The following is a 27,021-nucleotide window of genomic DNA, read 5'->3' on the forward strand; positions in this document are numbered from 1 at the left end:
GTTTGCTTGCACCACAAGGTTCATCTTCCCAATAGAGTACAATGTCCACACTGATCATACTATTGTCACAGAAATTACCTTTTTAACTTCTGACTGATTATTAAAATTCATTTGTCTTAGTGTTTGTAAGTGTTGCCTTCCTCCTAGCATACTGTTAAAAAACATGTCTGTTTATTGCCCTTAATCCACAAACGGCAACACAGATATATGCAAATATCTATCTACCCACCTATCCATCCATCTTTTTTAGAGTCCATGTATTTAGTTAAACGACAGATGTTAAGTGAATGTAGTGCTCTGAGTGAAAGGTACACATATGAGCAATTGAAGCGCAGATTACAGGTAGAGAGACCATAGACATGTTTACACTGTTCATCTTTCTAACCGGCTTGTCTCAGATCAGCTGATGCGGGTCTGGCCGGCTTCAGTGGACGCTGATTGGTCGCGCTTTACATGCACGGTCACATGCGCGCGTGTCTGTTTGGTTTCACTTCCGCACTCCGCTGCTGTCTTTAGCCTGCTAGCCTTTTGGATGCTCTCTTGAGTTGACACATTTGTAGAAAATAAATTCGGTTGAAAATGTAGAACAGAAAAAAACGTGCAGCGAACAAGAAGTATTTCGAGCTCCCCGTCTTCTGCAGACACACTTTATTTAACTGCACACACACACATAGAGCAGCGTTATTTCCGATAAAGTCAACAAGGAAACGACGTCAGCCCGAGGAAGCAACTGTCAGTGTGTGTATTCAAGTGTAACTTATAAAAACTCATTTATAGTTCAAGACGTCATGAAGGTAAGTGCAAAACGTACCAAGAAATGTATCACAACTTTATGTACTTCTCCTGGGTTCATGTTCAACAGTCTGTAAGGAGAACTTACTGCCTCATGCAGAGGAGGATGAACAGACATTTTGCATGGACACACTGTACAACCAGATCTTTGTTTGGTGAAGGCTATACATCTATACATTCACGAAGTTAAATAACTAATGTACACTATTAGTTCATGTCGTTTGTATTTTGTCTCTGGCCTTAGATATTGTAGCCTACACGTAAAGGTATTAAGTTTAAGAGATGGACACCTCCTGGTGGTGCTTTCTGATCAGGAAACAATCAAATGATCAGGCAGGAAGTGAAGGAAGTGAAAAGGAGAAATGCCATTTCTTTTCATTTGTATTTCAAATAGAAGTGGGCAATATGTATAAAACACCTTTCTTTGAGTTTATGTTTCTATAAATAAATAGTTTGATATTATAAAGAATGTTTGTAAGTTGGTTATTTAGTTAATTGTTTGTTTACGTGTCTGTTAAATCAGATACTTGACCAGATAGATATAAAAATCCAATTAGGCCTGATTCTTGATTTGCAGCTTTATCTGCTGTACAGATGTTAAAAAGAGGAGCGCAGCGACTTATTCATGTGCATATATTTATCCAGATTGTTGGGTTTTTTTAAACATAAAATTAACCAAATTGAAGAGACTGAAATGTTTTCATGCTATTCAAATGGTCAGATTAAAGGCCATAAATCAGTCATCAACAGTAAGTAACTACTCTTTGCAGCTTTTGAAGGGAAATCTACCATAGTATCACCATTTATAAAGTGCTGCTTTGGTATTTAAACAGTTTAAAAAACGTAATGACATACTTGTCTTTGTTACAGACATGGTGTAAGTAATCTCTATTTCATGTCATTATGAATCAGGTGATGAACACACACAGTGGAGGCTCCTTCCTGGGGTGGACCCTGGTTCTTCAGCTGCTCCTGTGTGGGAGTGGAGTTTATGCGACCAACAGCACCAAGAATTGTAAACCGTCCTATGACTCTCCGTCAGAACAGAAAGTCCTCCATCGGCTCGAGCCACTCAGGCACAAAAAGTAAGAAGTGACTCAGCCAAATGACATTAGTATGCTTTTTTGGTTTCCTGTAATCAAACAGAAAGTAGCTCTACTTCTTTAGGTCAACTAACCATGGCAGAAGCATTGTGCCTTTTTGTTGTTTTGCCATTCATTTGTGTGTTTTAGTTTGTTTTTTTTCCAGCATCTGTCTGACTGTGAGTTGTTCTCATGTTGACAGCTTTACACTGGAGTTCACCAATGAAAATGAGAGTTACACATATGTGTTCCAGTTTTGCGGGGACGCATGGGGTGTTCCTGGAGCTGGGGTTGTTCAGTTGAACAACAAACAAAAGAACAGTAAACCAGTAGTAATCGGCAGATACAATGCAACACAGGCCTATGGAGGAAGTAAGTCCCTGCAAAATCTGCTGTTACTATTCAGACTGCATCTCTTTTGTTTTTGAGTATACTTTGAACATCAGTCTTATTGCACTGTGTGGTTATGAACAGCATTCAGTTTGCATTGTCTGATTTTACGCTTTACTGCTGTTGTAGCTGACTGGGTGATGTTGATCTACGGAGATGGCGAAAAATACAATATCCTCTGCTCTAAGGAAAAGAGGAGAGCCATTATCATGATCTCTTGCAACAAAGACATGGACGAGGTAAAAGAAATACACATGACATTCATCATCAGACCAAAAGGGGGCATAGCTTCACCCATGACTCTCAAATTTGGAAGCTCTGAGTCAGGCATATTTTGAATTTCATGGATTCTGTCTACGTTTGTGTTTATTGATTTCTGATCTCATTGATTTCCGTTTTTTTTTTAATACAAACATGGAAAATAAAAAGGTCTTTTGTTTTTTAATCTGTTATATCTTTAAAGAAACCCCAGTTAAAGGACAAGTGTCTGAGCAATTAGTGGATAACAACCTTATGAGCTGCATGTTGGAAATATTCTGAGATTTTAGAAAAACTCTGCTGAGAAACTCAAGAAAGTCACGTTGGAGAAAAAAATCTGGTTAATCTGGGCAGCTATATTCAGAGCACAAAGGTACCTGCCTGCATCAATAAAACATATTTACACTGCTGCAGCTCTGTCTAGATAGATAGATGGATACTTTATTGATCCCGAGGGAAATTCAAGTCTACACCACTCTCCATATTGTCAGCTTTCCCTTTATTGAGAGGACATCAAACTGTCTTTCAGATTGAGGCCTTACTGCTTTAAATATTCCATCAGATTTGCTGTTCAACTACAATTGCTAATTATTTCCCCACATGGAACTTTGTTTGTTTGTTGCCTTGTTGTTGTCTTCTTTTTTGGCACTTCAGCAATGGCTTTATGTTTTTGAGCCGCATAGTGTACTGTTATGTCTTTCTAGCATTTCTTGTTTGACATGTTTTTATTGCATGTTTATTTGTGGGGCCACTGTAGCATTTATAGCCTAAACTTATTGTAATGAGAGTTTATAGGTGGGCATTTAAAATACTTGAACCTCAACAGCAGACGCACAAAACACTGTATCAGACAGGCAAGACAGAAACAGACAGAACAATACATGAGACTAACAAACGTGCAGTTTGAGTCAAGTGTGGAGGTTTGTGTTTATCCTTTTCTGCTTCGTCTCGCTCTCAGGACAAAATTGGGACAGTGCTGGAGAACAGGGAGAAACCTCAAGAATGTTTCTACCTGTTTGAGCTGTACTCCAGTGCAGTCTGTCGACCTCTGCAGTCCAAGCTCAGTCCTGGCTCCATCATACTCATCATGTGCGTAAAGACTGCCTGTAACTACATCTTCTGCTGTTCTCCATGATCTGTGCTCATGAGCCCTCTCCTCTTTCAGTGGGCTCTGCATTGTGGCAGTCTACCTCATCGGAGGTTTCCTCTACCAGAGACTGATCGTTGGTGCTAAAGGGATGGAGCAGTTCCCAAATTATGCTTTCTGGGGGGAGTTTGGTAATCTGACAGCAGTGAGTCTCCTGTTGTTGATTAATAATGTCATAATAAGTTTGGCTTAAGTTTCTTCTTTTAGTATAAATATCTAACCCTCCTCTCCTACAGGATGGCTGTGACTTTGTGTGCCGGTCAAGGAATCGAGAGGAAGCGCCAGCTTACAGGGGCGTGGCCACAGAGCCGTTAGAAGAAGAGCCAGAGGAGAGAGATGACCAGTTACTACCAATGTGACCTGAATAGACCAGAAACTGGACTGAAACTCTGCGTGACGAAGCTTACTCTTTCACAGGCTAGCTGAAATTAGACACAAGTCTTGTTTTTCTTGTGCTGGTTTAAGATAAGAACCTGTTGATACTGTGTGTGTTTTCAAGACTTACTGCGAGAACTACTTCTGTGTGATGTGCTCGTCACTGTAGAGGGAATGTTATCGCTGGGCTGACACGCCTGTCCCCTCCTCTTAGCCCATGCATCTGGCTCATTTGTTTGGTGTCAAACACATGAGCGATTTAATACAAGACTCCAAAGTGACAGCTCAGACTCACTTTCATTCCATGAATATCTCGCGGAAAATGGAGAATTTAAGAGTTAGTCTTTTTTTTGTGATTGAAACTTCATAGAATATTGGTAATGATGATGATGGTTTTTGGAGCAGGATGCAGCAACATGTTAGTCATGGAGTACTGATTGTGTGCACTGATGAATGCAGCTTACAGAACAGGGCTTTCTTTTTCTTTCATTTTGCTTTAATGATTTCTTCTTGTTTTTTGAATTTTTTGGCAGGTCATAGTAATCTCAAGCACTTCCAGACTTGGGAAATAAGTGGGAAAAAAGCAGCAAAAAGCAGAGCTTAATTGAATTACATTTTTAGTTTGGTGTTTGTGTTTTCTCCGACATTATAGGGGGGAAAAGCTTCTCATAATAACTGCTTGTGAAGGTTTGATGACAACAGCTACCTGAGTATAAACTGAGCTGGAGAGGTGTCGTGTTGCGTCCTCCTTTTTATTGGAAAGGTTCAACATGCTTTCCCTTTTATGTGGAACACAAACAATTTTGTGTCTGAGGTGAAGCATCCAGCTAAAATCTCAAACTGATTCCTATAAATCCCTCGTATCTGCCTAATAAAACGTCTAACAAGAGGCAATCTGAAGAGATTGATTAATAAATTCCTGCTTTTCTTATGTATCATAGGTTGGTATGTATTTCGTAACAGTACTTGTGTTCTCATAGAAGATATGTTTACGGTAGGGTGAATTCAGATCCCTCTGCCTACATGATAAAACCAACCTAAACCATTTTCACTTCTGTGTACTACCAACATCACACTTGTATTTAAATTGACCAAATATTCAGGCCGCTTTGTGTGTCTGATAATCTGCTTGTTTTTGAAGATAGAGCAGCAATGAAAGCGCTTGTTTTTCTAGACACCTGCTCTGGTTGTAAATGTTACAGCTCTGAAGATATCATTTACATGATCATATTTAAAGACATTTCAAACTTTCAAGCTGTTTTGTGATTGCTAATGGCAACGTGACGCTACAAGTTTGTTTTGAATTAAGTTACAACATTATAGTCAACATGAGCATTTCAGTTTGTTTTGCTTTTATTGTTTCTACATCTGATGTTTTCGTGAGTTTATTACAGCGGACATGTCTTGATTTTTTTTTTTTGTCACAATCTCTATGAAAAAGCTGATTTGGAGGTTGTAGTGATTTATGTCACCTCTACATTGTTTAAAAACAACTGTTGAGTTCAAGGACAATAAACAGCAACAAAACAATGTGTATGTTTTCTGGATCTATCAGCTATGGGACATATGTCTATGAACTCAGTACACACCAGGGACTGATGTATCTTAACTGATGGCTCTTAGATTCAGAACAGGAAATAAACAATTATAGCAAGTCTTTAAGATGCATAGATACATGATTCAAATAAAACAAGACACTTAATGGGGAAGACATCCATCAGGTTTGTGTGAACATGGACCAGAACAGAAATGTTTTTTGAGTCTTAATGTGTTAAGGACTGAGGAAGAGAAATAAAAACCTTTGGACCTACGTTGAGAAAGGTGTGAAAGATTATGAAGTAATAGATGCAGTGGCAATAGATGGCGGTAAAGCACCTTAAATAGCAGTCATTAAACTAAGAAGAGGAGGAAGAAGAAGAAGAGGGATTGTAAGGGGCGGGGGTTTAGTTGGAGGCAAAACCATGAAAGGGGGGTTCACCGTTGCTTGCATAAAAAAATAACAAGAACGTCATATATACTGGATTGCATTGAACTGAGAAAAGGAGAAAAGCCTCAAAGAAAGGTAAACACATAAGCAAGTCGAAAAACACGGATGTTACCATGGTGATAGCCTGCTTTTTTTGTGCTCGCTGTCTACCAGTAATGCTATTTAGTTAGCCTTTTCTACTTGTTACGTTTAACGTTAGTGTTTGCACAATACAGCAGCTTTACCCTCTCATATTTAATGTTGTGTATTTTGTTCAAGGGAAGATACTAATTTTTAATCAATTATAAATGTGTTTTCTCAGGCTTTCTTAGATGAATCTTTGCACTAAAGTATTATTGTAGTTAGCTACAGATAGCTAGCTTCTTTCTTAGTCTGAGCTCTCCTCCATGTTGTTCCTACTCTCGCAATCATCTATCATGTTGACAACTGAGCTGCTGATGAAAACACAAGTCCTTCTCTGATCGATTATGAGAGGCTTAGTGTTAAACTCAGCTACAGTTCATGTGAAATAGTGTAAGTGCTCGGTGTTTTTTAACTGTAGCAAATCCTAAGGGCTCCTCTAGTAAAAGAAATTGAAGTTCTGGACATTTCTTTGGTAACTTCACCTGTGTTTTTCTTGGTGTTGTTTTCCTAATCACGCCACAAGTGATATTTAGAAACAAACAGAGTAGAATGAGTTTGATTTAATGTACTTCATGTATGTTGATTATTTTAGTTTTGACATGTACATTTTTAAAACTTTTATGAAAAGAGAGATTTACCGTGTGGATTAAGTATTGCATATTCAATTTGATCTTCATGTATTTCTTTTTTGGTTTTTAATGTTACTTAACTATTTTTAGTTTTTCTTGAATAATAACATTAAGATTTGGCTACAGCTACTTTTAAAGGTACCATGGATGCAGGGGAAGACCAAAACACAGGCACCAACAATGGACCTCCTCAAACAAGTGGGAACTCTCGAGCGCCCCAGATAGCCCACATGTCTCTGTATGAAAGACAGGCAGTACAGGTATGCATAAATAACAGAAATGTGATCCAAAAAAAAAGAGTTTGCCTTAAAATTTGAAATGTGTAAAAGTAAGAAAAGATTTTTGTGTTTAAACATCGTGTTTTATGTACAGTATTGTGTGTTTGTGTCTAGGCGCTCCAAGCACTGCAAAGACAGCCGAATGCAGCTCAGTACTTCCAGCAGCTCATGCTGCAGCAGCAGATCAGTAGTGCTCAACTCCACAATTTGGCTGCCGTGCAACAGGTAACAAGACTGAAGACTGAAACATACATTCAGTTAAGAAGTAATGTAAGCTGACAACCACATTTTGATTTCATTTAAACCAGGCCACTCTTGCAGCAAGTCGACAATCCAATACCCCTAGTAACAGCATATCCCAAGCAACCACCACTGTAAGTTTTACGTGAAAAAAAAAAAAAAAAAGTAGCCCACTCTTTGTTATTGGAAAAGTATGTAAGGTATATAAAAATGTTTACTTATCTGTCCCTCTTAGGTCAACCTTAGCACAACATCCGCAGGAGGAACCATGACCAATCCCCGTCCCCACGGCCCGGCCACCTCCGCAGCTACGACAGCAGCTCTTAACCAGTCGGTGCTGCTGGGTGGAAACTCTGCAGGACAAGGACAGATGTATCTTAGGGTAGGTTAAAAAAACCAATGTGCACTTTGACTATTTTGGAGTTAGAATCAATTGACTTCGTGATCAGCACATTTATTCAACCTTAATTCTGCTTTCAAAAAAAAGATCACAGAACTAGTTTGGAAATGGTTCAGTATTTTATATAAACATTGATTTTAATATTTGCTTGATTACCCGTCTCCACATCTCATAGGTAAACCGTTCTCTCAGGGCTCCTCTTGCCTCTCAGCTCATCTTTATGCCGGGTGGCACAACAACTGCAACTGTGGCAACAGTTGCCCAGGCACAGCCGCAGCAACAACAACAACAACAACAGCAGCAACAACAACAACAACATGAAGCTTCTGCCAGTAACCAGTCTGACAATGATCAGGTTTGAGCACCTTAACCTTCCTGTATCATCAAGTTTGAGCTTCTTAGAATAAATCGTAATTAATAGTTTTCACAGGAACTCCGCCTACTAAAACTTCTACCTTTAGCTTGTACATTTCATAACTATCTTCTCCTTTCTAAAGGTGCAGAATCTGGCCTTACACTGCACTTCCACTCCCCGAGCTGTTGCTGTGAAGTCTGAGCATCTAGAGAGGAAAGATTTTCCTCTAGGTCAACAACAACAGACTTTTACTCAGACAGGTCAGCAGCAACAAATGCAACCACAGCACATGTCCAAAGGCAACTTCACTCAGCAATCCAACACCAACACTATGGCTGTAAAGACTGGAAACCAGGTTGCCATGACTGTTACTCCTGCTGCTTCTGTAGCTCCATCATCAAGTCACGTCACCTCCTCTCAAGCACTCCCTCTATCCCAACTCCTCCTCTCCACCTCTGCTGCCCCAGTCATCCTTGTGCCCACCTCAAACGTCACTACCTCCACCCAGGGCTACCCCATTGGCTCTTTGACCACGAAGTCAAACGTAAACACTCAGACTTTGGTGGTACAGCCGCTGCAGCAAGCCAGCACTACCGCCGATAAAGGCCCTGTGCCAATCCAGCCCAAGACAGCCCAGGGACACCGCTTACCTGTGCAGCTGCCCCCTCGACACCCACCCCCCATTCTCCCTGCACCGCCAAACAACAGCCAGACTACAGCCGGGGGACACAACACTCCCCACATCCCAGTGCAGCTTGTGGGAGCGAGACAAGGCCTGACTGGAAACGCACAGGTTGTGGCTCTGGCACAAGCACGATGCAGCCTGGCTCAGGAGAGTGCAGCTGGTGGGAACGTGAACATGGTTTCCAACAACAGTGCAATGGTAAGATCACTGAAACATCTTTGTTAAAATGTGAAGAAAACAATCTGTGTTTAAGGAATTCGAACACTTTTGTAACACATTGTTCTTCCTCACTTAACAAGATAAAGCCCGCCATCGGCTCTCTGAAAAGAAAGTCCGACTGTGATGCTTCAAATGAGATGGCAACAGAATCTTCAGACCCTGCACCAGTGAAAGACTCGGCTCCTCCCTTATCTCCTGCACCGACAAAGGACTCGGGTATGTCAGATTGCCCTATCCAAACCAAGCATGAATTACTTGTACATTGTAAGTCTAAGTATAGATTCAGTTAAATTCTCATTATTTAACCTTTTTATTTTTTTATTTTCCCTCCTCACTAGCTCCTCCTGTGACAGCTGCCTTCACGTCTCCTCCCACCCTGTCCCTGCCTCTGCCCTTGTTAAGAGGCGGGCATGGGGACAAAGACAGAGCACCAGTGCCCCAGGCTGTGGTCAAACCACAAGTCCTCACCCACCTCATAGAAGGCTTCGTCATCCAGGAGGGAGCCGAGCCCTTCCCTGTAAGTGTGCCATTCTCTAATAACAGAGATTTCACATGAAGTTAGACCTGCACTTTACCTTGCACAGTAGCGTGTGTAGAAGTTCCTTACCATTATCTTGTTGGTATGATAGGTTGCTGGGCTCCTCAAAGACAGAGACTTTGCCCTGGTTGGCCGATCAGAGAACGGTACTCCATGTAAGTGCTGGGATAACTTTTTTTTTTTTTTTTTTTTTTTTTGTAATTAAACGTCCAAAGTTTTGCGTAATTTATAACATTATTTCACACTTTCCATCCCATTTCAGTGTTGAAGTGTGAATACTGTGCAAGCCTCGCCCCTGCCAGCCAGTTCAGAGGATCAAAGAGGTTCTGTTCAAACACTTGTGCTAAGAGGTATGATTAGCTTTAGCTCTCATATGACTTCATTGATGCACAATCTGTACTCTCAAGAAACTGCTGCTGTGAATACGTATATATGTATATAATGGGAGCCAGCTTCAGACAATACAACAGTATGCCTCTTCTTAGAGCCGAGTAGCTCCCTGTGCACATCGGGCTTGAGATTTTACCAAACAAACGTGCACACGGGTGTTTCACAAATCTTTAACGTGTCTTCCTGTGTGCTCCTGGATTCACAGGTACAATGTCAGCTGCAGCCAACACTTCAAAACGAGCAGAGGGAGAAGTGGTGCAGGCGTGCCGCCTCCTCCGCCCCCCACTGAGAGCGCTGTCAGGCGAAGGGGTCCCTCTCGCAGGAGCAGCTCCAATATCCCCTCCAATAAGATATCGAGCAGGCATCTACCTGTCAAGGTAAGACGAGAGGTGTAAAGGATCAAGGTGGTCATATTCTCTGTTTTGGTACAAAAAAAAAAGGAACATTCAGTAGATGTGGACCACAAAACACGACATGTAGGTGTTATTGCACATCTGATCATAGTCCCTTTAACAAATGCATTTTCTTCAGGACGTTATGAGTGACTCTTTAAAAACTGACGAGAATGAGACCAGTCGTAGCAACAATATTTAGTTTGGCTTTCACATGGATGTGCTTTGAGTTTGAATCAGATTTTTTTTTAATCACAAGAAAATCTGAAAGATGGGTTAGGGTTTGGCTTACTTGTGCTATATATCAATTTGGTAGCTTAAGTTTCTGAAGTGTTTGCCTTTCACTCTTTTGGCGTAGTGCCACTCTGAGTCCAGCCGCTCCGATGATGTATCCAGCGACGGAGAAGAAGAAGAAGAAGAGGATGTGTCTCCTTCTTTATCCCCGAGCTCTTCGCACTCCTGCTCGAGAGCCGGGCACAACGCTCCTCCCTCTGACAGCTGTGCTCCACCAGAGGGCGCTAACTTTCTCTCGTCAACTCCTGCTCAGTGGAGTGTGGAAGAAGTGTGCAGGTTTATCTCCTCACTCCAAGGTCAGTGTTCAGTCAGTAGATAACAGTTATTTTAAAGAGCCGGGCCTCCTGCTTTCATTTGTTTTAACTGTAATATTCTGTCGGGATTCTTTTCAGGCTGTGAAGAGTTGGCTGCTCAGTTCCTGTCGCAGGAAATAGACGGGCAAGCTCTTATGCTCCTGCGAGAGGATCATCTCATATCTACCATGAACATCAAGCTGGGTCCCGCACTAAAGATCTGCGCCTCCATCAACACGCTGCGTGAGTGAGTGATGCAGTCAGTGGAGGATCAGAACCTTTCAAATACTACAATCTTGGATGACATGAGTTTTTAACAGTTCACTTTTATAGACATTGAATGTGCAAAAAAAAAAACGTGTATGTATACTTTTACGTTTGTTTTCATGTCAGTAGTGTTTCTTAGTTTATTCTGTTACTGTGAGTAGAGAGAAATCTTTGTGTAAACTGCAAACCTGCCGGTGTGCAGGAATAGGTGCTAGGTCTCCTATCTAGGACAGGTCACCTCTTTGGGAGGGAGAAACGTTGCCTTCTTGCTGGATTTCAAACGGTGCTTTAACTTAGGTTACATGTCTTTTAGTAGTTACCTGTTATTTTACTCTAGATGTTCAACCCAGGCTCGGATCACATTAAGTGAAGGACACTCGTGGAGCCTGAGGTTTTCTTGAGTTCATTTTACCAGTCTTTAAAAGTTTAGTTTTGTATCTTTTCCATTTTGTACTACAATCAAAACTATTTTTTCATGGATAAAATATAGTTCTAGTAGCTTTAACCAACTTAACTACCTGAAAACAGGTATTTCTATTGGATCGCTCTCTTCAGGGCTGAGTGGAAGTGCTCTGTGTACGCATACAGTTCTCCAATAAAAAATACCTGTTAAAGGATCTTTGTGTGTGTGTTTGTGTGTGTTCCCCTGAAACCAAAAGATCATTGTTTGATTTCAGATGCTTTTATTCACATAAACATGTTGCGATGATGGCATAAATGCAAACATCTTCCCTTCATTTCCATAACTCAGCTTGATAAACAATCATACAAAAGGTGGTAAAAATATAAATGACATCTTCATATGTTTTGGCTTGAGATTTTTGAACATGATTCGTAAACCATCATACATTGACAGTGTCAGCTACAAGTCAGAGCTGCAGCAGCTGTACATGGTCAAGTTTACATATCTTACAAGTTCCTGTTACAAGTCACTGGTTGCATTTCCTTAGCTGAACATTAAATATTTTACTATGGCCAAAGGAAGAAGAAGGAAACCTATTAAAGATAAAGAAACATTTATTGCACTTGAAAGATACTGTTGTGTGAAAGTTCACCACTGGAGTGATTGAGAAAAGTGCAATTTATGTTTTATTCGTAACAGTTCGAGCAGAGATCAGAAAACAGTGTAGCTGTTAGTTTCCCCGTATCCAGCGTTCTGCAGGTACTGCTCGATGTTCACCGGCCCCGACGCCTTCAGGACTTTATCAGATGCACTTTTCTCTCCTGAGAGTAGCTTGCGACTCACCTCGGCCAGAGACGGTCGATCCAGATCCTTCCACTGGCAGCAGCCCTTGATGACGGAGTGTCTGAAGGACAGAAGAAAACAGCCTGTGCTTCAAAACATTATATGAGATACTGTAGGTAAGGAGCACTTTCTGGTTTGGTTGGTTGTGTGTGAGGCGTGTAGTCGGTTCTTACAGCATGTTGGAGCAGTTTGAAGGTTTTTTCAGACTTTTGCCCCGTTGATGGAACTGTAAAAGTTCATTCACTGAGATTTCTGCAAAAGGAGCTTCACCTGGAGAGAAATGTAATGTCATATAATAGAAGCTGATGTGCAAAGTGATCATCACAAATAATTAATTTCATTCACACACAGAAGATGAGGCAGCAGGAACAACTTGGGGTCAAGTGTCTAGCCCAAGAAAACATTGGACATGTAATGCAGGTGCTGGGGGATCGAACCCCCTATCGTCCTGTTGAGAGACGACAGATTCCCCCAAAAGTGAAACATTCACTTACCCAATGTTGCCATTTCATACAGTAAGATGCCAAAGGACCAACTAAGGAGGGACACAGATGGAAATCATGGTTAGCTAATGACTAACTTAGTAAAGTTAGTAGTCTGTCTGTCTGTCTGTCTGTCTGTCTGTCTGTCTGTCTGTCTGTCTGTCTGTCTGTCTGTCTGTCTGTCTGTCTGTCTGTCTGTCTGTCTGTCTGTCTGTCTGTCCGTCTGTCCGTCTGTCCGTCTGTCCGATAAGCTGCAGAGGATAACCAAGATGAAAGGTGAAACAAACATACATATCGCTGCTCTGACTGGCAGGTCTCCGGGCTAACAGCTCTGGTGCTTGCCATTTCTTCATGCTGGGGTCATCTTTCTGAGAGGTTCCCTGGCTCTTCCTTGTGTAGACCCCATGCAGGCCCCAAAGCTTGGCCGTGTGCTCTTTACTGACCAACACGCTGCGGGCACGGATGTTTCCATGGAGAAGGTCTTTGTTGTGAAGGTACTCCTGATGCAGCAAAAAAGATGCAACCCATTAATAAACATCTAAACATCTCAGACTTTTCCTTTAGTGCCACCATGAGGTTCAACTTGAGAATTGTCTCAACAGTATTGTCCAGAAGTATTGTCAGCAAGTTTGCTTCAGTGGTTCATGTTCATGTTGATCCTTCAAATGGTGCTCAATCACTTTAAATCTTTTCACCTTGTTACGTTTGATTCTTTTATCACCCAAACCAAACACAACTATGACATTAATAAGTAAAAGTAATTAAAGCTACCCTGTTTACAGGAGATGCTGTCAGGACAGGGGTTTTTTTTTTTCTGTCAGTGGTTTGAAATTCAAACATTGTTTTATAAAGGTGAGCATACTAACCAGAGCTGAGGCCACTTGTTTGGCCATTATAAATATTCTTCTCTCTGTCATTTCACATGGTGGATTCACATTGTCCTGAAAGAAAAATGACAAACACAAATGACCTTTCCATCTTGAGGACAATATATTCATTCCATAACCATGTATGTTCTGCTTTACATACCTGTCTGCATCGCCACAGGTAGCTGAGCAAGTCTCTGTTCTCCAGCTCTTCTACGACTGTTACCAGAGGAGCCCGAAGTGAAACCACTCCAAGAAGCTCAGGAAGGAAGGGATGAGGTCCCAGCTGGGCCAGGAAGGATGCAAAGCCTAAGAAGTTGTGTCTTTCATTGGCATCGGCAGAATCTGTACATATAGAGAATCGGTTCAAAAGTCAGACGAGATGTCAGAGTTCAGAAAAAGACTCAATACTGTAAAAAGCCTCTCTCAACTGCCACAAGGCATCTTCTATTCACTTCAAGTTTTACATTCTTACCGTTCAGGACTCGCAGCACCACGTTCCTGTTCTCCATGCGGGCCCTGTAGAGGGACACAGAGGTGTCGGAGCGCAGGGAGAAGGCAGCAGGCAGAGGGGTGACCAGGTTGAAAGACTCGGGCAGCCTCTGACGGGGCAGCTCTCTGGGCTTGGCCACAGGAGTGAAAGTGGGCTGGAAGGTCTGCTGAGGGGGGTTGGGCGGGAGCGAGGGTGCAACCACAGGAGTGGAGAGGCTTTTGGAAGGGTTGGTCGTTGGGATGTTGAAGGTGGAGTAGGAACTGGGTACGTCCAGAGCGATGCTTTCATGTTCCAGGACATTGATACCAGGTGGAGCTATGGACAGAGATTTACACAAAAGTAGATTAAAAAAGTCACAAGTCCAAAAATGTATCTATAAAAAACAAAGACTAAACCATTTTTACACAGGCAGCTCAGCTTACTGAACCTGAGCTTCAGTTAGCAGCACTGAGAAGAATACAAGAACAATAAAAATTGAATGGCCTTTCATTATTTTTACTGACAGCGTGGAGCCACTGATATGATTTAGCACATTTTATTCACAATTATTCTGTCTATTCCAGTGTCTTACCATCAATGCCATGCAGCACCCTCCTGGTGTTCGGCTTTGAGGCCTTCGGACGGATGCGATCGACTTTTTCTGGACAGAAGCGCAGCAGTAAAATGAAGATCAGGGTGACCAGGAAGCTGGACAGCAGCAGGATTGGCACGATGATCACCTCCGGCTCATGATACCGGATCACTGCACACATGAAGATACACACTCTTACCATCACTCAACAAGTCTGAGATATACTAATCTTAAAAGTTTGCCTGCTTGCCTTGTCTTAAATTGACATTAACAAATCCTCTAAAGGCTGGAGCAGGTATGTGACCACAATGTTTGCCCGTTAAAACTTACCACAATTTATATCTGTAGCATCACAAAGGGTGCCTCCAGTCGATGTTGAAGACATCCTGTTTGATGAAAAAAGAAGTGAGATTAAAATGTTATACTCTCCTTGAAAACCATTCACATGTCAACGACTGGTTTCCATTATTTCCTCGAGTACATGACTGTTGTGTCAGTTTGTTATGCAAAAACAGAGACTATAGAGGAAGCTGTTTTAAATCAACAGTTTACGTGACAGCATTAGACTGACACCCATTACGTCTCTTTGGCTGGATCGGCAAATAAGTAACATGACTCTTTACAAGATATCCAGTATGTGGAGGTGTCTGAGAGACTGGTAACTGAGAGCAGAGCAGTGTTTCCCTCTTAAAGGCTCCAAACTGTTTTTCACTTCCACGCCTGAAACTTAATAATAATTAAAAATAATAATAATTCTAAACTAACAAATGTTCTGAAACACCAAATCGTAATCCTTGAGAACATACAGCACAGAAATCAATGATAGGAAAAAAATTAAGAAAAATTAACACTGTGTGAGTTTTTTCACCAAGAGTGACAGCCTTCACCAAAAAGATAAACAGACAAAAAGATATCTTTAATTTCGGAATCTTTTTTGTTATCTAAATTCACAGCCTCTTTGAATGCAGTGTTGAGGAACAGAAAGGACACTACGGCCACACTGGGAAACTCTCCAACCCCCTGATCATCCTTATATGTCAGATCCTAGATCTCTAAACCTGTTCATCTGCATTTTTTTTCACATAGAAATGCTGGTGTTGTACTGCACACCCAAAGGGCAGATGTAAGTTAACAGCTCCAGCTCGTGTACTCAAGCTCATAAATGACATGTCATAAACATGACAGAAACACAGAGTGATTCACACAGTGGAAACAAATATCACTATACATGAGCTCATTCTACCTCAGCGCTGCCACAGCAATATTTTACCTGTCTTTAAAAGGACAAAGAAAAGACATGTAATTCTTACCTCAGCTCCTTTAGTATTGTCTTGTATACTAAAAATGATCCTGTTATTGGAGGTCAACGTTTCCCTTCTTCACATCACAAACATATTTCATACATCCTCCCAGCTAAATGTGGAGTCCGGGTTCAGCTGAGCTCTTCAGATCTTCATTGTCTTGTTTTTCTCAGGTGATTGGTTGGGCTCAGGGGATCACTGCGCCACTCTCTGTTTGCCAAGGTTCCACCTTCTGTGTTTTCTTGACTCCGCCCTCCTCACCTCCACCTGTTTACCTTCCTCCTTCTTGCTTTAAGAAGTGGTGCATCACACTGGCATCAGGTTTGTAACCCACAGTCCTGCACTGCCTTGCCCTGCCTCCTCTCTCTCTCTCTCTACCCCTCTCTCGCTCGCTCTCTCTGAGTCTGCTCCACCACATTCTGCAACTACTTTTTTTGTCTTAAGTCAAGGCGACTGCTCGCCCTGCCTCTCTCCTCTTTGTTTTGGAAACTGGTCCTGCAGCTCCCTTGTCATTTTTAGTTCACAGTCTTTTGTTAAGCATGTTTGGTCTTCACCACGCTGGAACTCGTATGACAGGCTCTGCAGTGGGTGGAGCAGGAAATATTCAACATTTATCATTAGATCGTTTTTTTAGACGCAAGTAAATAATAACAACCTATTAAATGATTTAAATGGAAGTTTCAATTAGGATACTGCCGTGTTGTAAAATCCAACCATCATCCTCATATAGAGACAAATACAAAAACAGCTATGCAAAAAAAAGGCATTAAAGTTCATTTTACAAAATCCCCAGCATTTATAAGTTAGTCATGATGCTTTTCAATAAGTCATGTGTGATAATTGTGTAATTACTGATGCAAGGTACTCCTCACATTGTAATTTTTAGGATGTTTGGGGTGAATACTTCAAACAATAATATAATGGGGTTTTTTGTAGTAAGTGTTAAAAGATAAATTGGAAGGCCCTTTTCGAGGATCTCATCAGATGCCTCACTTTGTTATAAATGAATTAGCTCAGTTCATATTTTGGTACGTTTTTGTAAGACATGCATTACAGACTGCTAAACACATTTACAAAAGCCTTACAAGTTTTGGATTATTTTGTGACAGCCTTTTTTACTTCCTATTTAAAGCTTCTATAAAACCCTTGCATTTAACGGAGCAACCACAGAATTATTTCAGCATATAAAACATTCAGCTCCTCAGAAAACGTTGCCTTTTTATAATTATCAACAATATATTGTTTATTCTGTATTTTGTAGATTTAGACAGGAAGAAAGAAATGCCACTTAACATGACTCAGCACATTTATTTCAACATTGCATTTGAACTAGAATGGACACTTGTCTATCGTTAGTTAGATGTTATCTATCTGGAGAGCTTGTTGTGCTATATCACAAATAAAACAAAAGCTCAGGCACTTTCTATTTAACATGAATACCTATTCACGATTTAGTTTCCAATACAGTTAACATGCTTACTTAGCTAAATGCTGTTAGCATCTCTATAGGATACCACTCACCGACACCATGTTCACTTTCCTAGTTTAACCTCCCATCACAACAACAAAATAGTTTATGGTGTTGTGAGTTTGTGTGGGATCATTGGAGTTGTCATGGTGGCGCGAGAGATAAACTTTACACTGGGACGTCCATTTGGAGCACAGCTGCTATTGAATGCTAGTTTTCAGTTTTTAACAAGCCTGGATAACACAACAATACAACGACGACAAAATGATGACATGCTTTTTGTCTTTTTTTATTTCAACAATGTTACTTTTCATAGCCCATAATTGGTTTGTTACAATATTTACACTGCAAATTGTTTTAGGCGTATTGGATATTTCTAAATAGTTTTACAAGGCACAACTGAGAAATTATATATTATTATACAGTAAAATGATAGGCATAGTTAATATGTGATGCAGATTAGACAATCTGTGAGTACACCATGATAACTCTCTCTCTCTCACAGTTTGGCAGCTGACTTGTCCGGCTGAGGTCCCAGCCACTTTTCACCTGAAACAGGGAATAAAATAAGATCGTGGTGACAACCACAGTGAGATTAATTAGACATGTAAATGAGATGATGAACTTTTGAACAAACGACAGAAACATTTGAGAAAAGCAGTCACACAGTTTTCATCATGTTGTTACTGTCACACGTAAACTGTCTGTCTGCTAACGTTGACTGTTGATAGTATTCACATTTGTGCTCTTAGGGGGGAGAATTACACTGCAAAAGTTTATTAAGAATGTGTGAGTTGAAATGTTAATCTTTGTACCCACTTTGACATCACGTGTTTGTGAATAATATACACGACAATATTTTTCTCACCGATGCAGTGAGCCATGAGCTCAAATCTGTCCGATCCGAAAAACATCTCTGGCTTTCCATTTACATGACAAACAATCATGGGGAAGCCGAAAGCCTGGGAAGAGGCAGGAAGAGAATTTTTGTTTAATATATTGTAATTTCTTGGCTAAATCTACAAACGGAACAGAGGGGAAACTGACCCCATAATCAAGTGCTTCCTGTGAAGAGCTTTTCAGCTTGTCTTTGATCTCCTGTGAGGTGTACATATTCAGCACTTCTTCAATCTCACTGCTGGACAATCCTGCTTTCAGCGCTGCCTGCAATAAAAAGAAAGTTCACACCCTGACAAAACAAAAAAAAAAAATGCTTTTTAATATTCTAATATATGTGCAGTTAGCATGAGCTTGCACCTCAGACAGTGATGCAGGTTCAGTGATGTCTTTGTCCTCACTCCAGATTCTTCTCCACAGCTCCCGGGAAACCCGCTCCACCTGCTGGTCTCCTCCCTTTTCTCTCTCCTGAACCGCTGCCACAAATCGCATTGCAGACAAGGAGCCTAGGAACAGGAAACAACAGCTGAAATGTAATTCACTATTGGTCCTGCTTGATTAAAAAAAAAAAAACAGTCAACTGTTATCTGGTGGATGGCTGACTTATAAGAGAGCTGATTTTACATCTAACGCCAGTACCTTTTTTGAACATGGCCTCAGCAGGGTCGGATGGAGTCTGCAAGGGAACATTAAAATACTTTGCCAAGCGGGCCAGATCCTGGGTCATGTAGAGGAATTTATTGGGAACCAAACCAGGGGGCCTGTTGCCTGTCAAGAAAGATTAAAGCCTCAGGATACATAACAGTACCGACACTGATGATCAAGTATGAACAAGTAACTTATTCTACATCTGATTTTTTGACGTTTGTATTATAACGTTCAATCTGCAAAGTAAGTAGTCGAATTCAAACACTACAGTCATGCATTGGTACTAATAAAAGTTCTCTGCTGTTTTACTGCACTTCTACTACAGTTTGATTACCTGATCCTTGCATGATGCCTCCTAGAAATGCAGGGCGCAGCTTGAGCTCTATATTCCACACGTTTCTATATCTACACATGACCTGTGGACAGAAAACGATCACAGCATAACGTGTCAGTGTTTGCAGAGTCTGTGACAAGCCAACCAAATACAAACTACACTGACCTCAAAGCCAAGCCAAGAGTACGGTGAAACCACATCGTAGAACAACTCAATCACTTTCTTGGATGTCATCTTCAGATCTGCAGGATCCGACTCTTGCAGTAAAGTGCAGTTTACTCGGCAGTGAAGAAAAGCTTGAATAACCACAAAGCGTCTCCTTTAGTTGTCAGTGAACTGTGTCAGAGTTCAGCTGATCTGACGTCGGGCTTCTTGATGCAGCGCCTCCACAAAAAGTCGGAATAAAATGACTAGTTTGCTGGATTTAGGTAAATTGGCTTGAATCGTTGTTATTTGCACTATTTGTCGTGGAGTTTACCAAGCTACAGTTAGCAATTTGCAACATAGGTTTATGAACAATGACTAACTGCAAGGACTGTGTATTGAAAAGATCAAAACAAATCCACACTTTACCGCCCTCCTCTGGACCCACGACTTTAGTCCTTCTTCTTCTTCTTTATGGCTTTATTGGCGGATGGTAACCAGCTTGAAGGCGCATTACTGCCACCTACTGGACTGAAGTGTGAAAGAAACTGGGCACTGTGGGAAAACCAAAATCGATAACCAACTAATTTCTATTCTATTTTCTATTCTGTTCATTATTTGTGTTTTTTTATTAAAATATCATGAACTCATTATGTATGTATCACTTACTATCCAGTTCCCATAATATCATGTACAGTGTAGCTGATCTTCAGCTGAAGACTTAGAAGTGTTTGTTAGAGTCCTGTACAAAACAGGCAGGAACTGATGGGTACAAAATCTCTGCTGTGAAAAAAAACATTTTATATTTAACAAAAAAAAAAAAACTGTGGTTTTCAAAAACAACTGAAGAAAAAGATATTTCTACTTGAGTTTTGTAAAGTAAAACTACATTTTTACCATGACAACTTGTTTGTCAGAGTACAAATTTTTAACCATGCGATTCAGTTTCTTCAACCCAATTGATCTATTCATAACATCATACAGTTCCAAGTTGCCTTTAAGAGCTTAGATGTATACTCAACAGGCCCTTCAATTATATCCCAAAACGTTTTTTTACATTCAGCATCACCTCTGTTTCTAAAACCTTTTATTTTGAAATAATGTTTTATTGGTATAATATAACCTTCAGGTCTTTAAAGCATAAGCATCCCACTTTCACATCTGGATTAAATCAATTCTCCCTGCTAATACCCATCCAACTTGTTCCCATTTCCTCTCGTTACACTCCTCTATGGAGTCGTAGATTTATTGATCATATAAAACACACAAGTGTGAAGTCTGTCAAAACATTCAGCCTTTCCTGGCTGTTTCTATACATTTAACATTTCACAGAAAGACACTGTAAAGATTTTAATTGATGTCATGATCACTGCTATGACAGTAAATAATTACATTCTCAGAATTACTCTTTTACATTCTATTTACATATAAGCCATCCACAAGGATAATACTGAAGCGACCATATAGGCTCGTTATGTCTATATGTGTATTCACTCCTAAAGTCTACAAAATGACATTTCCTTTTATTTCTTCTGGAGGAGTTTGCTCCTTGAGCTCAGCTGGTCCTACACTGTCAGTGAGACTAGGCAGAGGTCCTGGAGATTTGTCACTAAAAAAGCAGAAGAAAATAATTATTTGTGTCGCTAACTCAAAATATTAACGACATCTATCATTTTTGTTCTGGTCTTACCTTTCTCCATCTTTGTCCGTCTGTGAAGGATGTTGAAAAAGAGTATAAGATCAATCCATTCAATAAGTGCTCATTAATTCAAAGCATTAGATTCTCTTGTAAATTCTTACCCTCGGTCTTTGTGATGCACTCACTCCAGTCTTCCTGGGAACCCCGAGAGTCTCAAAGGAGTGGCTCCGCACTCTGATGGCTCTCTAATAACAGACGATTCACAAGTATGAATGTTGACTCTATGAAGCCAAGTCTGCAAACTGAAGAGTGAGGTAGTCCAATATTTACTTTGAAGTTCTCAATGAATCCTCCGCTTCCTTCAGGCACCCCCCGAACTCCTTCAGAAGAAGGAAGAGCAGACAGAGCTGGATCTCCCGTCATGCTCTGGGAACGAGTTGAGAGTTCAGCTTGCAAGCTCTCAAGGAGCGATGAGCGAGTGCGGAGCTATTTCAGACCAAACATGGCAGAGAGAAATCAGACCTGAATACTTAAAAATAAAGATCACAAAAAAACAAATAAAGAATTCCCCTCTACCTCTAGCCTGCTGAATCGTTGGGCCTTGTAGCAGGATATCTCTGCATTGATGAGTTTGGTTAGAAGGAATTCTCTCAGCAGGGATCTCTTTAAGACAGGACAGAGGAAAACAAGACCTGTTAGGCATCTCAGTCAATGATTTGTACTCAGGTTAGCAAGATGTGGACTGAAATGCTCTCTGGGAGTACAAGTGAAGTACTAAAAAGTTTAATGAGCGGAGGATAAAAGACACGGAGCATATACAGGCAGGAAATAAACATTTAACGATAAAAGGCTGACAAGAGCAAAAGACACAGGGTAGTCTTCAAGAGCTCTGTCTTTGTTCATTCCTTTGCTTTTCAAAGAAGATATACTAAATGAATACTGTGAGGGGAAATTCAGTTTTACACCCTGTTATTAAGCAAACTACACACACATAGGCTGATATACACACACATGCACAAACTGGATCCTGTAGGACATGCACTTATGAGGGCTGCCCACAGCAAGCGCTCCTGAGCTGGGGGGGGGGGGGGGGGGGGGGGGGTTCGAAGGGCACATGCTCAGTAAGTGAACTGGCACCTCTACAGCTATCAAAGCAATTTCGAAATTCCTACCCTCCAGTATCTAACCCAAGTCTCTATACAGACTAAGCTACTACCGCCCCATTCAGAGTTCATACAGAGCATATGGTAATTAATTCTATTGAAACTCTAACGTGTGCAGTTTTGGGTGAACACACAGACCCATTTTCTGTGCAGAGGAAAAAAAGCAGAAAAAGTTAATTAAATGAACATTATATGGCTAAATTCCAGTTGGTTAAGCCAGTTCTAGGGACCAAAACATATGCAGGCTCCCTGATATGACTTTTTCAGAAACACTAAATGTAATGGATGGATTATTTTATGCCTCATTTACAACTGTATTTGTTCTGTTTGCACAAGTTAAGAAGTCTGCCATAAATAACAAACAACAGCTGGAAAAGTAGGGACTGATGACTCTGTTATTCAGTCATTGGTAGACTAATAAAAACAAATTAATTTAGAAATTATGATTTGATAGCTGCTCTACTTGTATTTCTTTGAGGGAAATAAGGTTTGTTGAATATGGTAGGTTTCTTACATCTGTGAAGATGGGAGGATCGGGAAGAATCGGACCAAAGTGAGGAACATCCTCTCTGGCTGTGACGGACACCTGTGAGGAGACAGAAATGATCCAAGCTAATAATGGATATATTTTCACTTGATAACATTTCTAACTTAAGCTAAAAAAAATAAATAAATAAACAAGTTCATTCTTTTTAAAAATATTAGTCGCTACGCCTTTGTTGATGATGACGTCACCTGGTAAGAAGTTGCTTCTGTCTTCTCTTCACTCTGAATCCTCCGGACCACCAGGAAACAGTGCAGGAAGTGAGACTTGATTACATCAGACAGAAAGGGGGTTTGGCCCTCCTGGTAGACCAGAGCTACAATGTCATTACCGATGTGTCTTTTTCTTTGCAACTGTAGGATAAAAAAAAAAAGAAAAAGAAAAGTGAGTCATTGTTTTCTCCAGAAAGTCTTACAAAATGACCCTCAGAATAGACTCCACACTCTGACCTGCTGTTGGTCTCCCTCTGTGAACGGCAGCTTAGTTGCGACATGAAACATGATTTCTCTCCCATGAAAGGAAGTGTAGACTGCTTCACTCCCTGTCTGACCGTGACACACGTCCAGTCCTCCTCTGAACCTGAAAGAAAAGAGAGTGAGGGAACGCTATCATGGGACATTACACACTGCATGTTTCATTTGTTTAATTAATAAAGTATAACACTCTTTACCCGCTGAAACCATGCAGTTGAATCGTCTCTCCAAGAATGGAGATGAAATCTTTAAACTCCTCACTCTCCTCACTGTTACTCAGAATGTCCTCCTCAGTGAACTAGGGACAGATTAATGTTGTCTGAGAGTGGAGGTTATGATTTGATGCCATATTTCCGACAGTTTTATAAATTGACACCATTTTATCTGTACACATTTCTCACCTGCCCTTCTTTTTGGTACAAAACGCCAAACTTGAAGTTTGGAGACATGCGGTGTTCATCAAATGCGGTTATAAGATCTGGAGCCTGAGGGATGAGTGACAGAGAGCTTTTCATATAATAAGTGTAAAGAAGCTCTGTAATTATATAATCATTGTTTATTTCATAAGCATTACCTTGAGGTAGCTGACCACTTCAAACCTTGAGACGCTCACTCTGTCGCAGAGCATCTAGAGAGCATTGGACAGATCTTCAAAACATGTTTCACTCTTCTTGAAGTTGCATGTTACTGTATTTTTTAAGTAGAATACTTGAACAGGGGTTTTCTTTAGTTTCTGTGTTATATGAAATAACACCTTTATGTGGTTGTTTGTTACTTATTGTGTACTGTGGTCATTTCTTGGTCCTTGTAATAATAGAAACATGTTCTTTGATGGGTTGTGATGCAGATCGTTTACAGTTTGGTAGCTACTGCAACTTTTAGCGTAGCCTCCAGAATGTATAAAAACACCAGAATGAACAGTTTCCTACCTTTGCTAACTCGACAGCTGACGGGATGTTAGGGAACAGTGAGAGGGAGAAAACTCCATGCAGAGAACTCTCTTTCATCCTGCGAGAGAAGAAACACAGCGTCTGTATAGTAGTAATGCAGTAGTCCTTCAAATAACTGAGAGATCAGCCTTAGACATGTTTATAAGACATAAACATGTACTACACCAAAAAGCACACCTTTCTTGATTTAAGAAAATAAGACATGTTTTAAATTAAACAGATTTCCACCTTAGTATGACCCGCAGCTTGTTCTCCTCTTCCTCCAGACACACAGACAGAACCAGAGGACCCAGAGCCAGATCCACTGCTGTGAATGTGTGATGGTACTAAAGAAGAAGAAAAAGGAGAAAACCTGAACCCCGACCTAGGAGAGATGATACATTCTTTAAGGTTGCATTCAAAGTTTCTTTACTCGTGAGCGGAAGAACTCATGGTAGATTTTGGCCTCTCCGTCTCTCTCCATGATGTCATAGCTCTCTGGATCTGGGCCTGAGTGGGATGAAGTAGGACTCATTTCCACAAGCCTCTCTAGAGGGGGGTCTATCCAATAACCCCCAGACTCTGAGGGCAGGATGAGCGGCAGGTCTCCTCCTAACGTTAAAATCTGGGACTTAAACAGACACAAAGAAGCACCTTATGACGAAGCTGTTCTGTTTCTGCAGTTTTTGATTTTAGAAAAAAATCACTCCAAGAGGTCAGTGTCAACACACAAACACAAACACAGAGTCAAATCAACACGTACATCAATTCAACTATGTGTTTTTTTTTTTTTCACCTTCAGACTGAAGACTAACCTTCAAAGGAAGAGGGAACTCACACCGCTGCTCATCGATCCTGCTGCCCTGATGGACAAGGGGGAGTATTGATGATATGAAACTTTCTTAACACACACACACACACACACACACACACACACACACACTACTCAAGATCAATGGATATGTTACTCACCTGCAGCTTTTCAATGATTTCAAACAGCTCAGTGTCCTGATACAAACAACAGGCAGCAGGGGTCAGACAGAAACACATACAGAGAGAAAGGGAAGAGGAACATGACACACACTTTAGCTGTGACTTGACTTCTCGCCGTGACAGGATGTTAAAATACTGTGAGAATGTTGAATTAAATTTAGAGAGGTGAAGTGCATGTTGAAGACAATAATGAGACCACCCTCTGGTTGCTGCTGGTGGACAGGAAAGGCTTGCTCTCAGTGGCAGGAGAGTGCATGATGTCCAAGATGCTCTCCTCTGCAGATTCAGGTCTGCAGCAACAGGTAGAAACAAATTAAACGTAGCACATTCATTCACTTGGAGCTGAGGGTTGTTTTTTTTTTTACAACAAAGTTAAAGAATGGCGGTGGCTGTAATAAAAGAAAAAAGAAAACCTCACCTGGCTGCGTCCCCACATGTGAAATTGTCCACACTATAAACAAGGAAGTGAGAATTATTAGAGAAGAAAACTCACATAAGGAATATTAAACCTGAAGAAGTCATTTGTCCAGCTTCTCAAACAACTTGTGTTAAATGCCAGTTCAAATTTGACACAGTCAGTCTTCACTCACCCTCCATATGCCCCGAAAGTGAAACTTCTCTTCCTGGAGAAAGACGTGTCATTCCTCTTTTCTCTCTCCATGGTTTTGCTGTCACTGTGAGTGTTTGTACATGCCAGTTTGTGACCGAGTCAATCAGGGCTGGCTAAGGTTGAATTAATTCACTCGATCATTCTGTCACTCCTCCTCCTCTTCCTCTCTGCCCCCTGCCTCTCACTCATTTAAGCTTCCTTTTCCTCCCTCTGTCCTGCTGTCAGACACATAGGCAGCATTAACCCGCTGCTGGTCGCAGGTGAAGCAGCTGCAACAGGGTGTAAGAAAAAGAAGACAGACACTGCTTCACGACATCGATCCTCATGCTCGGATAAACACCTTTAAGGTTTATCAGGCTCACAGAACTTAAAGATAGACTTGAAAATAAAGAGGAAACAGGAGGGAAATTCTCCTGCAACTGTTACCCTTTGAGTCGGTGAGATCATCAATTATTGACATCCCACACAGTGAGGGTGAGGAGAGAGACAGCAGGGGAGGGTGAAGTAAGCGGAAAGGGAGAGAGAATGAGAGAGGTGTGAGTGTGTGTGTGTGTGTGTGTGTGTGGGGGGGGGGGGCGGGGGGATAAGAAAAAATGAGAGATTTAAAGTGATAAATCCAGGAAGTATGCACATTTAAATACTGAATTTAATTTGTGTGTCTTATCTAACAGGTTTTTATATGGTTGTCATCATTACAAGAAAAAGGAGAACACAACAACTCTCAAGAATAAGTATCAAATTAAAACCCTGCATGAGTAAAATAAGAACATCTTAAGCATCAACGTGAATATTACTGCTCCAAAATAAATGATAATGTTCATCAACAAGTTTGAACTGTTTAGTATTTCATTGCAAGGTAATATCAATAAACGTTACACATTAGACACCATAATTAATATAGGCAGTTAATATAAAATCAACTTCTTTTTTTTCTTCAAACTTTTCTACAGTGTAATCCAGTTTATGGTAAATTCACAATAATTGCTGCAGGATATGTTGACTATTTCTTTAAAAAATTCTCATTTACAGAAATGATTAACCTGGAATTAATATGATGTATCTGCATGGCTATATGGATTGAATATT

The 27,021-nt window shown here is 40.7% G+C and overlaps 5 protein-coding genes across 7 annotated transcripts; 2 read left to right on the forward strand and 3 right to left on the reverse strand.

Moving 5' to 3' along the window:
* The first annotated feature begins 438 nt into the window (after positions 1-438).
* Positions 439-4,908, forward strand: m6pr (mannose-6-phosphate receptor (cation dependent)). The gene is made up of 7 exons (XM_079343310.1): positions 439-794; positions 1,705-1,877; positions 2,077-2,246; positions 2,394-2,503; positions 3,481-3,611; positions 3,688-3,814; positions 3,906-4,908. Exons 1-7 carry the CDS (start codon positions 789-791, stop codon positions 4,026-4,028), a joined length of 840 nt encoding a protein of 279 aa, XP_079199436.1. The 5' UTR covers positions 439-788; the 3' UTR covers positions 4,029-4,908.
* A 928-nt stretch (positions 4,909-5,836) lies between these two features.
* phc1 (polyhomeotic homolog 1) lies at positions 5,837-11,751 on the forward strand. 3 transcript variants are annotated; one of them, XM_079343291.1, is made up of 14 exons: positions 5,837-6,106; positions 6,922-7,043; positions 7,176-7,286; positions 7,370-7,435; positions 7,537-7,683; positions 7,877-8,056; positions 8,199-8,939; positions 9,041-9,176; positions 9,299-9,477; positions 9,590-9,653; positions 9,761-9,848; positions 10,094-10,265; positions 10,639-10,870; positions 10,967-11,751. In XM_079343291.1, the coding sequence occupies exons 2-14, from the start codon at positions 6,927-6,929 to the stop codon at positions 11,116-11,118; spliced, it is 2,385 nt and encodes a 794-aa protein (XP_079199417.1). In that variant the 5' UTR covers positions 5,837-6,106; positions 6,922-6,926; the 3' UTR covers positions 11,119-11,751. The 3 variants fall into 3 exon arrangements, with proteins under 3 accessions (XP_079199417.1, XP_079199418.1, XP_079199419.1); XM_079343292.1 differs by lacking the exon at positions 5,837-6,106 and adding an exon at positions 6,137-6,544; XM_079343293.1 differs by lacking the exon at positions 5,837-6,106 and adding an exon at positions 6,560-6,626.
* Positions 11,752-11,803: 52 nt separating this feature from the next.
* Positions 11,804-16,373, reverse strand: styk1b (serine/threonine/tyrosine kinase 1b). The gene is made up of 10 exons (XM_079343308.1): positions 16,103-16,373; positions 15,123-15,178; positions 14,793-14,963; positions 14,204-14,536; positions 13,892-14,073; positions 13,729-13,803; positions 13,154-13,362; positions 12,875-12,915; positions 12,554-12,650; positions 11,804-12,441 (listed from the first exon to the last, which is right to left on the reverse strand). Exons 2-10 carry the CDS (start codon positions 15,175-15,177, stop codon positions 12,249-12,251), a joined length of 1,356 nt encoding a protein of 451 aa, XP_079199434.1. The 5' UTR covers position 15,178; positions 16,103-16,373; the 3' UTR covers positions 11,804-12,248.
* A 1,468-nt stretch (positions 16,374-17,841) lies between these two features.
* LOC306823630 (glutathione S-transferase kappa 1-like) lies at positions 17,842-20,068 on the reverse strand. Its single transcript, XM_079343311.1, has 7 exons — positions 19,606-20,068; positions 19,441-19,522; positions 19,098-19,226; positions 18,819-18,964; positions 18,609-18,725; positions 18,430-18,523; positions 17,842-18,110 (listed from the first exon to the last, which is right to left on the reverse strand). Exons 1-7 carry the CDS (start codon positions 19,672-19,674, stop codon positions 18,061-18,063), a joined length of 687 nt encoding a protein of 228 aa, XP_079199437.1. The 5' UTR covers positions 19,675-20,068; the 3' UTR covers positions 17,842-18,060.
* Positions 20,069-20,698: 630 nt separating this feature from the next.
* On the reverse strand, positions 20,699-26,001 carry rap1gapl (RAP1 GTPase activating protein-like). Its single transcript, XM_079343309.1, has 19 exons — positions 25,916-26,001; positions 25,744-25,776; positions 25,525-25,615; positions 25,305-25,340; positions 25,148-25,195; positions 24,766-24,963; positions 24,582-24,679; positions 24,333-24,411; positions 23,978-24,031; positions 23,805-23,888; positions 23,601-23,701; positions 23,380-23,509; positions 23,122-23,283; positions 22,901-22,972; positions 21,800-21,886; positions 21,554-21,709; positions 21,385-21,468; positions 21,275-21,294; positions 20,699-21,193 (listed from the first exon to the last, which is right to left on the reverse strand). Exons 1-19 carry the CDS (start codon positions 25,984-25,986, stop codon positions 21,088-21,090), a joined length of 1,710 nt encoding a protein of 569 aa, XP_079199435.1. The 5' UTR covers positions 25,987-26,001; the 3' UTR covers positions 20,699-21,087.
* Between the last annotated feature and the right edge of the window lie 1,020 nt (positions 26,002-27,021).

Source organism: Symphodus melops, assembly GCF_947650265.1.
Source record: "Symphodus melops genome assembly, chromosome: 5".
NCBI classification, from domain to species: Eukaryota; Metazoa; Chordata; class Actinopteri; order Labriformes; family Labridae; genus Symphodus; species Symphodus melops.